Below are 14,215 nucleotides of genomic sequence, written 5' to 3' on the forward strand. Positions count from 1 at the left end.
GGCAAGGCTGGCCAATAGGAAGGGCAGGAGGGCCATCAAGGCAGAGTTACCTTGAGAAGGCTGCGCATAAGGGAAGTAGGATGGGTACCGAGGCTGCTGATAGGGGTAAAACCCTCCCAAACCACGGCCATAACCCCTGTACCTCTGTAGAGAGAGAGAGAGAGAGAGAGAGAGAGAGAGAGAGAGAGAGAGAGATGGATAAATTGTTCTGAGCTGAAACAAACTAGTAATCATATTCAAATAGTAGACCGTACTATAGTACTCTAATAGACAGAATACCTAATAGATAGTACTAAATATTACTGCACCTCATTGCTAGTTGAGCGCTCCTCTCGATCATGTTCCTCAGACACCTGCACACACAAACAAAATCCCAGGATGAATGATATTATGGTATAAAGTAATCAACACTCAAAGTGTGAACTTAAGTCCATCATATTGTAATAATTCAGATATTGTCATATTCCAATGCAATGCAATCTGTGGAAACAGCAATCTCTTGTTGTATTGATGTGTAAATTGAAGGCTTGATGTTGTATTTCAGGAATTCTTACAGGAATGGAAGAACAAAGTCCAATCAGGCACATCACTAGGAAAAGTAGTTTCATGGTCACCATGGGGTTCTTGAAATGAAAAAGACATACAGTGAATTCAAAGCTAGACACGCATTAATAACCTCCACTACAGTATTCTTTGAAACTCTTACCTGTTCAAGTGAAGATGTAAAATGCTTTAAAAGTATTAAACTTGAGACTAATGCTGTATTGTAACTTAACAGCAAAAATATGCTTTTTATAGACCATTTCATTCCACTGTCAACCAATGAGCTTTCAGTCCCATGATCAATGGTGTGTCCTGGAGGTGTGAAATGTGATGAAATTAGACATTTGGTGTGTCATTCTACAAATCTGTATATATCCATAGTGTCCACAAAGAACAATGGCTCATCAGTATTAGGAAACTTATGCTAAGTTGACAGGTTTTGAAACTGTTGATGATTTATACCCTTGTTTTTTGGGCATTGTGGAGGATAAATGAACACATTTAATTGTAATGTACATTTTTTATTTCTCAACTTATACAGCATAGCTCAAGTACCAGACTTTATTTAGATTTCTCCTATCATGCAATATAATGTACAACACTTTTTTTTATTTCTCAAATCACACCATGTAATGTACCACACTTTGTATAGATTTCTCACAATTTCCATAAACTTAATGAGCATTCATCAGAGGACTGGATAGACATACAATTGAGCTTGAAATATAAATGTGTGTATTAAACAGAAATGCATAAAGGAATCACACTTTATAGTCAATGTCTGGGAGTTCCATGAAATACCTGATTGACAGAAAAGCGAATTAATTAATTTATAGGACATACATTGTACTTATGATGTTTGGGGAATCCAGTGTTGGGAAAAGTGCCCAATTGTCGTACTTGAGTAAAAGTAAAGATACTTGAATAGAAAATGGCTCAATTTTAAGTGAAAGTCACTCAGTAAAATACTGCTTGAGTAAAAGTCTAAAAGTATTTGGCTTTAAAAATACTTAAGTATTAAAATAATTGTAATTGCTAAAATATACTTAAGTATCAAAAGGAAAAGTATAAATAATTTCAAATTCCTTATATTAAGCAGACCATACGGCACCATTTTCTTGTTTTTTATTTTTTACGGATAGCCTTGGGCACACTCCAACACTCAGACATCTTTATAAACTAAGCATTTGTGTTTTGTGAGTCCACCTTATTCTGAGAACACATGCAGTACAAATGTTTTACAGTAAAGACAATATGTCAACTGCATCCAGCTAGTCGCTGAAATCATTTTTGAATGTGTAATAGAAATGGATTTTCCTTGTTCTGAAAACACATGCAGTACCATTGTTTTGCAAACAAACACCCACTTCACTCCCCACCTTGGAACGTTGCCAAATCATCATGGGAAGTACTTGATTGTAGAATTAAGTAGGCTTATGATTACAAGTTAAACTGAGTAACCAGCTTAAACAGTATAATATGCAACTCAATATCCACCTTGCCAGGACAAATATCCAACTTTTGTAACTTATTGAATGTATATGTTGCCCCAAGCAAAAATGTTTATTTCAGATCCTTTTAAAAAGTTCAGACATTTTTAAAGACATCGGTTACTTTAGAGAAGGAAACTAATATTCATTATTCAATATATATTTTCCATCTTTAGTACACTCATCCGAGCTCCTGTCAAACTGCCATTTTAGGGCTCTTTCTGTTGACAAACTGGCATTACGGAACTCAAGGTTAATTAACCCACTACAGTCTAAGCCCTGTCTAAGCTGGGAGTGTGGTGTGGTGCGGGAGGGCTCTTCTAAGCTATTCATGTGTGGCATGTTTCGTCACAATATTGTCTTTTGAACATTTGTTTTGGACTGATGCCCCAGCATTTCTACTAAATGTATCGACTATGAGCGCTGATGAAGATTTCATCAAAAGTACATTACAGTGGTATGGAAATACAATGACATTCAAAAGGAGGCAAATATTTAGTAGGACATTTTTTCCTCCATTATTTCAATGTCACCAGTTTGACTTTAAATGCAGTATAATACCTATGAATTTGGGAATGTTTTAAGAAGGATCATTTTGTTATTTGATATTGATTTTTAAGGCCCCTTGAAGTATCAAGAAAAATAATAATAATAATTTAATTAAAAAATGTATGTGGTCTTATTATTAATAAAAACTCAATGAATAACAGTTATACTACATGGAACAACAGATAGTCCCCCCATAAAAATCAAAAGGAAGTTTGTTCTGAAGAGTCTATCCAATAACTGAGAGACATAAGAAGGATCAGAAAACATTTATTTTAAAATGTGATCTGATCTTCTCCTAGGTCGCAACAATAGACAAACACAGTCTGTTAAACTAATAACACACAAACAATGATATGTTTTCATGTCTTAATTGAACACATCGTGTAAACATTCACAGTGCAGGGTGGAAAATGTATGTGAACCCTTGGATTTAATAACTGGTTGGCCCCCTTTTTCAGTAATAACATCAACCAAACGTTTTCTGTAGTTGCGGATCAGACCTCCACACCGGTCAGGAGGAATTTTGGACTATTCCTCTGTACAAAACTGTTTCAGTTCAGCAATATTCATGGGATGACTGGTGTGAACTGCTCTCTTGAGGTCATGCCACAGCATCTCAATCGGGTTGAGGTCAGGACTCTGACTGGGCCAGTCCAGAATGCGTATTTTATTCTGTTGAAGTCATTCTGTTGTCCATTTACTTCTGTGTTTTGGGTCGTTGTCCTGTTGCATCACCCAACTTCTGTTGAGCTTCATTTGGCAGACAGATAGCCTGACATTCTCCTGCAAAATGTCTTGATAAAGTTGGGAATTCATTTTTCCGCCGGTAATAGCAAGCTGTCAAGGCCCTGAGGCAGCAAAGCAGCCCCAAACCATGATGCTCCCTCCACCATACTTTACAGATGGGATGAGATTTTGATGTTGTTGTGCTGTGCAGACTCTTCCAAGAGCTGTCCGCACGGCGAAACTGAGCAATCGGGGGAGAAGGGCCTTGATCAGGGAGGTGACCAAGAACCTGATGGTCAGATTGAGAGTTTTTTTGTGGAGATGGAAAAACCTTCCAGAAGGACAACCATCTCTGCAGCACTCCACCATTTAGGCCTTTATGGTAGAGTGGCCAGACGGAAGCCACTCCTCAGTAAAAGGCACATGACAGCACGCTTGGAGTTTGCCAAAAGGCACCTAAAGGACTCTCAGACCATGAGCAATAAGATTCTCTAGTCTGATGAAACCAGGTTGAACTCTTTGACTTGAATGCTTAGCGACACATCTAGAGGAAACCTGGCACCATCCCTTCGGTGAAGCATGGTGGTGGCAGCATCATGCTGTGGCAGGGATTGGGAGACTAGTCACGATCGAGGGAAAGACGAACGGAGCAAAGTACAGAGAGATCCTTGATGAAAACCTGCTCCAGAGCGCTCGGGACTTGGGCAAAGGTACACCTTCCAACAACCCAAAGCACACAGCCAAGACAACGCAGGAGTGGCTTCGGGACAAGTCTCTGAATGTCCTTGAGTGGCCCAGCCAGAGCCCAGACTTGAACCCGATCGAACATCTCTGGAGAGACCTGTTTAATAGCTGTTTAGCAACGCTCCCCATCAAACATGACAGAGCTTGAGAGGATCTGCATTGAAGAATAGAAGAAACAAGCTTGTAGCATCATATTCAAGAAGAGTCGAGGCTGTAATCGCTGTCAAAGGTGTTTGAACAAAGTACAGAGTAAAGGTTCTGAACACTTCTGTAAATGTTGGTTTTTCAGTTTTTTATTTTAATACATTTAATAAAAACTGTTTTTGCTTTGTCATTGTGGGGTATTGTGTGTAGATTGATGAGGTAAAACAACTATGTAATCAATTTTAGAATAAGGCTGTAATGTAACAAAATATGGAATAAGTCAAGGGGTCTGAATACTTCCTGAATGCACCGTATACAGTACTTCCATACATTTTTTCAACTGGTGCCGGGTGACATTCAGACCAGTAGTGTGAGGCCTGTGAGTGTCCTACTGCAAATCAACCAACATGTACGTGTTCGTGAGTGTCTCACCGCAAAGGAGTCTGTTAGAGTATTATGGGGACTGAGTATTATGGGGATTTTTTTATTATGCTAATTCAATGTCCATGTGGGCTTGGACATCTACTCTACGGGGTACCCTCATTAGCAAAGCCTGAGTGATAATTGCCCTTTTGCACATATCACACAGAGGCTGTGTTTTCTCAAACTGTGTAGAGATTGCACAACACTTAATGGTCTAATAAAAGTGTCCATAGGATGAAGCGTAGAGCTCAAAGATTCTGACCAGGTGAAGAGACGGGCAAGCCTAAATTCACATGTGGTTTGTCTCATGTCAACCTCTAAATAAATATGTCAATTAGCAATGAAAACAATTATTATCTTATTATTATTAATTATTATCTACTTAGATCAGATTTAACAATCAATATTAGCTCTTTGTTGATCTTGCAGAGACTGAGGGGAATAATACTATGTCTGAATTGTCATACAAATTGTCTCCAAATATCACTGTCTCAATATTTTTGCTCAGGCATAACCCCCTAGAGTAGATTGATGCACCGGCGGATCAATCTAAGTTACATAACAAGAAAATCCTCATCATAATCTGTCAGTTTACAATAGAGATATCTGCATTGGATTTTGCATTGGATGCGTCTCAATCCACCACATCCACCAGTGTCGCACTTCCACATCTGCAGTGAAAGGTGTCAGAGCTAGAGCGGTGTATGTCAGACCATGAGAGATCCCGGAAATCAGTCATCTCACAAACATTTCTGTAATGTCCGAACATTTGGTGTTCTCCGTTATTCTCCACGTCTCTCACAATTGTCAGTAGAGTCGTCTGAAGTTATTTTTGGTACCGTCCGTTTAGGCGACAATCTTATGGGACCCCATTGTGAAAAGGGCAGATTTTGCTACACGGCCCAGACAAGTGACACGGGACTTGTATGATGGTAATCGTTACAGGTTTCAAAAAACTAATGGAAGCATTAAGGTAGTTTTATGCCTACCCCAAAAAAAGGGGTTAAATATGTGTCAAAAAAATAAGTGTATATACATATATTTATAAGCAGTACATTTCCTGAGTATATTTCCTCCTAGATTTAGGACAAACACTTCAATACTATTATATACTATTACAATACTCAATATTATTATGCTTTTTTTAGAAATTTCTTTTTGCATTTATGAATGTGTTATTCAATGCATTTCTATGGGATTTAGTCGTAAAGTCTAAAATCAGTCATTTACATATTTTGTGATGACTCAAGCGGTCCTCTAATTCAAAATCAAATAGCTAAATTATCAAAAGTATGACCATCTTAAAACAACTCCATACCTCAGCTTATCACCCATCCTCCCCCAAGGTCTTTTATTATTTGACATGTTTTGTTATTAGGATCCCCATTAGCCAATGGCGACGGCTCGTCTTACTGGGGTCCGACACATAACGAAGAAGACATTACAATGAAAAAGACATTACTAAGACAGAAATAAAGAAAGATCTAAAGAAATACTATGTTTAATCTATTATAATGGACTCTGAATGAATAAATTATCAATAGATGAGACATGGTCATTCTCTGTCAAAATGTCTTCACACTTACACACGTACGCACACATGCACCCACACACACGCACACAGGCAAACACACACACACACACACACACACACACACACACACACACACACACACACACACACACACACACACACACACACACACACACTGGAAATGCACACATACTCCAGGAGAGGTATTACCTTTAACCACATGGTGTCACTAATGGATTGAATTTGAAGTAGCTTCCATAACAATTCAGTACTACAGTAGTGTCTTGATTCATATAATTTTCATTAAATCTGTCTTTTTGTTTCTCTTTGTTTTCTTTGTCGATATGATGGTAACTTTGAGAGTAAATCTCCCGAAATTAGAACAATCTTACCTTCAGTATAGTGTTAAGGGAATTTTGATCAATGATGACTAATTATGTATACATTTCAATCAGGACTGACTAATTCGAATACTATTATGTTACTATACATGTACTAATCAGAATACTAAATGTTACTGTATATGTATGAATTTTCTTATCTGATCCCAGTACTGAAGTGAATGTGGTCAAGAGTTTAGTAACAATGACGGTCTGTTCATTGGTACAAATGAATCAGACTGGCTAGAATGCTTAATTTCAATCAGGACTGACTAATCCGAATACTATTATGTTACTATACATGTACTAATCAGAATACTAAATGTTACTGTATATGTATGAATTTTCTTATCTGATCCCAGTACTGAAGTGAATGTGGTCAAGAGTTTAGTAACAATGACGGTCTGTTCATTGGTACAAATGAATCAGACTGGCTAGAATGCTTATCTACACAAGAAAACTTTGACTCGTAAATTATATTAAATTGGTAGGGAGACGGATGTGGGAAGGCTTGAGACACAGCCTTGGTACTGGAACGGAGGTGTGTGAACGTGGGCAAAAGTTAGAACAATGACGGTCTGTTCCTTTGTACAAATGAATGAACTATCTCCAGACTGTCTAGAATGCTTATCTACACTGACTGACCTTGGCACTAGGCGAGGAGGGAAGGCCTGAAAACTATAGGGCCTTTCTACCAGTGTCAAGAAGAGATGGAACATTTAGAAAACGCTGACATCCTTTTCAGTTTATAACCTGTGGTAAAATGTGTATGAACTCAGTACTCTCTTGAATTAAAGGCTGTTACTTGACTTTTAAGACCGGGGCTCTGTCCATTGTTATAAAATAAGGGTCATACAAATTCTTATGAATTGACAGAGTGTTAAATTTTGATTGGGAATTAAAACAGAGGAATTAAATTCCTTCAACATATAGCCAAGCACCTTGCCTTGTCCTTTTATGATTTCATTTGTATTTTATTTATTTTTTATTTCACCTTTATTTATCCAAGTAGGCCAGTTGAGAATAAGTTCTCATTTACAACTGCGACGTGGCCAAAATAAAGCAAAGCAGTGCAACACAAACAACAACACAGAGTTATACATGGAATAAACAGACATTCAGTCAATAACACAATAGAAAAGTCTATAAAGAGAGGTTAAATAATTACAATATAGCAATAAACACTGCAGTGATACATGTGTAGAAGATGAATGTGCAAGTAGAGATTCGGTGGTGCAAAGGAGCAAATAAATATATAACTGTATGGGGATGAGGTAGTTGGATGGGCAATTTACAGATGGACTGTGTACAGGTGCAGTGATCTGTGAGCTGCTCTGACAGCTGGTGCTTAAAGTTAGAGAGGGAGATATGAGTCTCCAGCTTCAGTGATTTTTGCAATTTGTTCCATTCATTGGCAGCAGAGAACTGGAAGGAAAGGCGGCCAAAGTAGGAATTGGCTTTGGGGGTGACCAGTGAAATATACCTTGCTGGAGCGCGTGCTACGGGTGGGTGCTGCTATGGTGATAAGTGAGTACCTAGCAGAGACTTATAGATGACTTGGAGCCAGTGGGTTTGGCGACGAATATGAAGCGAGGGCCAGCCAACGAGAGCATACAGGTCGCAGTGGTGGGTAGAATATGTGCTGTACTGTATCCAGGTACAGTAACTGTAACCCAGTGACTCATTTACTTCCTCATCGTAAGCAGCCTGGTAAAATAAGCAGTGGAGTGGGAATAAGTTGAATGATTAAATGTATGTAAAATTTATACTGTATTATGTCAAGGCTTTCAATGATTTCAACCACCAAAAGATTTAAATGTTTGACCATTGAATTTGGCTACTTGACTTCCTTTAACCTACTTTACTCATAATGTGAATACAATTTAAAACATGTTTAATTGTTTAAAACATAACTCAAATATTGTTCACAATCAATATAGCCTCACTAAATATATCAAGAAATATCAAATGACAAAACTAGATGCTAATCCTCAGATTTGACTAACTCTGACTAACAAATGCACAAACTGTGAACATATGTTTGAATACAAAATGAAATTTGTCAGGCAAAATAAAGTGTGCAGGAGGGGACATATGCCATTTCAAATCCTCTTTATTGCATTGCAGACAGACATACAGCAAATACATTAAAGGTAAACTCAAGCAAAATATGAAAGACAGCTATTACAGTACTTATTGTCAGTTAATGTTCTGGTCATTTCATCAACCATAGCTTGCTCTTGTTGAGTTGAAGTTTCTGATTCATGTCCTTTCTCAGCGACCAGCTGGAGCTGGGGCTGGGGCTGGAGCTGGGGCTGGAGCTGGGGCAGGAGCTGGGGCAGGAGCTGGGGCTGGAGCTGGGGCTGGAGCTGGGGCTGGTGCTGCAGGGGCTGGGACAAGACCAAGTCTTTGCAGAAGCAGAAGGTACTGCTGGTACTGGTACTGGTACTGCTGCAGATTTCCAAACTGCTGCAGAAAGTTTGGAAAGCCACGGCCAGGGCCAGGGCCACGGACACGCTAGAAGAAGGAGGGATATTGAAGGATAATCAAAACGAATGTAGTCGCTGGAGTCTCAATTGTGTACACCATACACAAAACTGTATATAGTTTATTTTAGAAGTAAATCATTTTTTTGAATAACTGTATAGAGCAAGGGCCATGTAGATGCTGATACTATATGTATTTTTGTGATATATTTGTGTTATATTTTTCATGTTTTCTTTACAAATGTTTTAATTTTTCTTCCACTTTGACAATACAGAGTATTTTCTGTAGATAATTGTAATCCCACCTTGTAACTCAACAAAATGTAGAAAAGTTGAGGGGTTTGAATATCTTTTGAAGGCATTGTATAATATGGCAGCTTCAGTTTGAATGCGGTCCACACCCTTCTGGCACAAACTTTGCCTTTCCTGTCTTTCTCTCAATGTCTCTGTCCCCAAATAAGGCAAAAATACTCCTTCAAAAAAGATTATTCATTCATAGTACTCACCTCTTCACTTGAAGAGCGCTTCTCAATGACATGCTGATGGCCATGCTCATGCTCAGCCTTCAAAAGAAAACAATAAGACAATGAATTAATATACATATGGATGTAATATACTAACTTTAAGATCTTTCTAAGTCTAACCAACATTTCCTGTACATACTATATGCATGGCTTACCAAAGCAATAGAGAGAAGCATCACAAATCCAAGTAGAACAACAATCTTCATGCTGAAAGTCTTCATCTAAATAAGAGTATAAACATAAACATCATCACTTTATTAATCCATCTATTTCCTACAAGTTACAGATTATATTATATGTATAATCTACTACACAGTTAATGAGTGTATAAGAATGCCTTCACTCTGAACAAAGTGTTAGAATTATTAGTATAACCATACCTTAACGTATCTCAGGGTTAAAAGCCTTCTCAGTGCCTCTGTATGTCCTTGCACACTCATCAATACACAAACAATATATAGTGTTTCTCAGCCAATCACAAAGCCCTAATGAAGCCTAAATGTGTTGTAATGAAGGATGTTGTATGATGTCTGGGTGTTCCATGTAACGTTGGGCATTGCAAAACAGGCAAACAAATTAGCCTCTTGCCACTGCTATTAATCAAATGTGCTAACTGAAAATGTCAGTATAGGCCTACTGTATCATTGTTTCCCATCTGCTGTTAATTCCAGAACAATATTTATTCTACATCTACATTTATGGAGATAACATTCTCTGTGTGATTCTCTGCGTGAGTTTCCATTTTACCTCTGACTGGGTAGAGACAGACTTACCAGCAAATAAGTGTCTCCCTCACAAAGTGGTCCAAATGTTTAATGCAACTGTCTGAAAGTATGCAAACAAGTTTGATAAATTGTTAGAACAATTAAGCAGGATAATGGTATACTATTAAGTCTTGATACTGACTCGGAGCTATGGAAATATATATAGAGTGCCTGAGTTCTTACTGAAGTTAAAGAGTTGAAGTTCACAAACGTTTAATGTTGCAACCCATTTTCAACGTGTCTTTCAAAATGGTCAAGTTTTTAGCCACCAATAAACAACATGCACTATGTGGACACCACTTCAAATAAGTGAATTTGGCAATTTAAGCCACACTAGTTGCAGACAGGTGTATACAATTGAGCACACAGCCATGCCATTTACAGACAAATATTGGCAGTAGAGTGGCCTGTACTGAAGAGCTCAGTGACTTTCAACATGGCACCAACGTAAGGTGCTACCTTTTCAACGAGTCAGTTAGTCAAATGTATTTCCTGCTAGAGCTGCCACCGGCAACTGTAAGTGCTGTTTTTGTGATGTGGAAACATCTAGGAGCAACACCGGCTCAGCCCCGAAGTGGTAAGCCAGGGAAGCTCACAGAATGGGACGGCTGAATGCTGAAGCGCGTAGCGTGTAAAAACCGTCTCTCCTCGGTTGCAACACTCACAAACTAATTCCAAACTGCCTCTGGAAGCAATGTCAGCACAATAACTGTTAGTCAGGAGGTAAATTAAATGGGTTTCCGCACACAATTCTAAGATCGCCTTGAGCAATGCCAAGCGTGGGCTTGAGTGGTGTAAAGATCACGGCTATTGGACTCCGGAGAAGAGGAAACATGTTCTCTCCAGTGATGAAGCACGCTTCATCATCTGGCAGTCCGATGGATTAATATGGATTTGGCAGATGCCAGAAGAACGCTACCTGCCCCAATGCATAATGCCAACTTTAAAGTTTGGTGGTTGAGGAAAAATGGTCTTTGTTGTTTTTCACTCCAACTGCGAGCCAGGCCTAATCGCACAAAGTCAGTGCCCAACCTCAATAATGATCTTGTGACTGAATGGAAGCCAGTCCCAGCAGCAATGTTCCAACATCTAGAGGAAAGCTGGGGGCTATTACAGCGGCAAAGGGGGGACCAATCCATATTAATGCCCATGTTATTGGAATGAGATGTTCGAAGAGCAGGTGTATTTTGGGCCATGGAGTGCATTTGGTTATCTGCAACCCAAGAAGAACTGCTAGTGGGTCTTGACCCCTTTTTGGAAACAACAAAACCTCTGGAACTGATTATGAATTCAGAAGTTTTGTTGATTTCATACTTGTTTACAATTGTTTTAGGACTTGTAGAGCCTTCCACCTTATATCAGAGAGGTTTCACACTTGTTTTGAAAGGATCTCAAATAGTTTGTCAAACAAACAGAACACAACAGACAAATACATACACAATGACGGATCTTAACTTATTTCATTTATTAATGATGGAATAATCAGCTTTGAACAGGAGCTAATGTCAACATATTTGATTTAAACAAGTTTTTTCTCCTTCCCCTATCGACACCCGTCTCATTTTCCACCCGCTGCCGGGGCTGGAGCTGGAGCTGCAGCAGGTGTTGCGGCAGGAGCAGAGGCAAGGCTGGCCAATAGGAAGGGCAGGAGGGCCATCAAGGCAGAGTTACCTTGAGAAGGCTGCGCATAAGGGAAGTAGGATTGGTACCGAGGCTGCTGATAGGGGTAAAACCCTCCCAAACCACGGCCATAACCCCTGTACCTCTGTAGAGAGAGAGAGAGAGAGAGAGAGAGAGAGAGAGAGAGCTGGATAATTTGTTCTGAGCTGAAACAAACTAGTAATCATATTCAAATAGTAGACCGTACTATAGTACTCTAATAGACAGAATACCTAATAGATAGTACTAAATATTACTGCACCTCATTGCTAGCTGAGCGCTCCTCTCGATCATGTTCCTCAGACAACTGCACACAAACAAAATCCCAGGATGAATGATATTATGGTATAAAGTAATCAACACTCAAAGTGTGAACTTAAGTCCATCATATTGTAATAATTCAGATATTGTCATATTCCAATGCAATGCAATCTGTGGAAACAGCAATCTCTTGGTGTATTGATGTGTAAATTACAGTGTTGATGTTGTATTTCAAGAATTCTTACAGGAATGGAAGAACAAAGTCCAATCAGGCACATCACTAGGAATAGTAGTTTCATGGTCACCATGGAGTTCTTGAAATGAAAAAGACATACAGTGAATTCAAAGCTAGACACGCATGACTAAACTCCACAACAGTATTCTTTGAAATTCTTACCTGTTCAAGTGAAGATGCTTTAAAAGTATTCAACTTGAGACTAATGCTGTATTATAACTTAACAGCAAACATATGCTTTTTATAGACCATTTCATTCCACTGTCAACCAATGAGCTTTCAGTCCCATGATCAATGGTGTGTCCTGGAGATGTGAAATGTGATGAAATTAGACATTTGGTGTGTCATTCTACAAATCTGTATATATCCATAGTGTCCACAAAGAACAATGGCTCATCAGTATTAGGAAACTTATGCTAAGTTGACAGGTTTTGAAACTGTTGATGATTTATACCCTTGTTTTTTGGGCATTGCGGAGGATAAATGAACACATTTAATTGTAATGTACATTTTTTATTTCTCAACTTATACAGCATAGCTCAAGTACCAGACTTTATTTAGATTTCTCCTATCATGCAATATAATGTACAACACTTTTTTTAATTTCTCAAATCACACAATGTAATGTACCACACTTTGTATAGATTTCTCACAATTTCCATAAAGTTAATGAGCATTCATCAGAGGACTGGATAGACATACAATTCAGCTTGAAATATAAATGTGTTTATTAAACAGAAATGCATAAAGGAATCACACTTCATAGTCAATGTCTGGGAGTTCCATGAAATACCTGATAGACAGAATTAATGAATTTATAGGATATACATTGTACTTATGATGTTTGGGGAATCCAGTGTTGGGAAAAGTGCCCAATTGTCGTACTTGAGTAAAAGTAAAGATACTTGAATAGAAAATGGCTCAATTTTAAGTGAAAGTCACTCAGTAAAATACTGCTTGAGTAAAAGTCTAAAAGTATTTGGCTTTAAAAATACTTAAGTATTCAAATAATTGTAATTGCTAAAATATACTTAAGTATCAAAAGGAAAAGTATAAATCATTTCAAATTCCTTATATTAAGCAGACCAGACGGCACCATTTTCTTGTTTTTTATTTTTTACGGATAGCCTTGGGCACACTCCAACACTCAGACATCTTTATAAACTAAGCATTTGTGTTTTGTGAGTCCACCTTATTCTGAGAACACATGCAGTACAAATGTTTTACAGTAAAGACAATATGTCAACTGCATCCAGCTAGTCGCTGAAATAATTTTTGAATGTGTGATAGAAATGGATTTTCCTTGTTCTGAAAACACATGCAGGACCATTGTTTTGCAAACAAACACCCACTTCACTCCCCACCTATGAATGTTGCCAAATCATCATGGGAAGTACTTGATTGTAGAATTAAGTAGGCTTATGATTACAAGTTAAACTGAGTCACCAGCTTAAACAGTATAATATGCAACTCAATCCCCACCTTGCCATGACAAATGTCCAACTTTTGTAACTTATTGAATGTATATGTTGCCCCAAGCAAAAATGTTTATTTCAGATCCTTTTTATAAGTTCAGACATTTTTTAAGACATCAGTTACTTTAGAGAAGGAAACTAATATTCATTATACAATATATATTTCCCATCTTTAGTACACTAATCCGAGCTTCTGTCAAACTGCCATTGTAGGGCTCTTTCTGTTGACAAACTGGCATTACGGAACTCAAGGTCAATTAACCCACTACAGTCTAAGC

At 38.2% G+C, this 14,215-nt stretch overlaps 1 protein-coding gene across 1 annotated transcript; it reads right to left on the reverse strand.

The window, feature by feature from the left end:
* Positions 1 to 299: 299 nt before the first annotated feature.
* LOC139419264 (uncharacterized) lies at positions 300 to 9,731 on the reverse strand. Its single transcript, XM_071169218.1, has 4 exons — positions 9,699 to 9,731; positions 9,526 to 9,582; positions 8,816 to 9,050; positions 300 to 353 (listed from the first exon to the last, which is right to left on the reverse strand). The coding sequence occupies exons 2-4, from the start codon at positions 9,573 to 9,575 to the stop codon at positions 300 to 302; spliced, it is 339 nt and encodes a 112-aa protein (XP_071025319.1). The 5' UTR covers positions 9,576 to 9,582; positions 9,699 to 9,731.
* Positions 9,732 to 14,215: the final 4,484 nt, after the last annotated feature.

Source organism: Oncorhynchus clarkii, chromosome 10 (assembly GCF_045791955.1).
Source record: "Oncorhynchus clarkii lewisi isolate Uvic-CL-2024 chromosome 10, UVic_Ocla_1.0, whole genome shotgun sequence".
NCBI classification, from domain to species: domain Eukaryota; kingdom Metazoa; phylum Chordata; class Actinopteri; order Salmoniformes; family Salmonidae; genus Oncorhynchus; species Oncorhynchus clarkii.

Excerpts from the sequence above, each read along its gene's own strand:
- LOC139419264 (XM_071169218.1), bottom strand. The coding sequence starts at position 9,575 with ATGAGCATGGCCATCAGCATGTCATTGAGAAGCGCTCTTCAAGTGAAG. Across the intron at positions 9,051-9,525 it reads AGCGCTCTTCAAGTGAAGAG|CGTGTCCGTGGCCCTGGCCC; the intron begins GTGAGTACTATG and ends TCCTTCTTCTAG. Across the intron at positions 354-8,815 it reads CCCAGCCCCAGCTCCAGCTG|GTGTCTGAGGAACATGATCG; the intron begins GTCGCTGAGAAA and ends TTGTGTGTGCAG.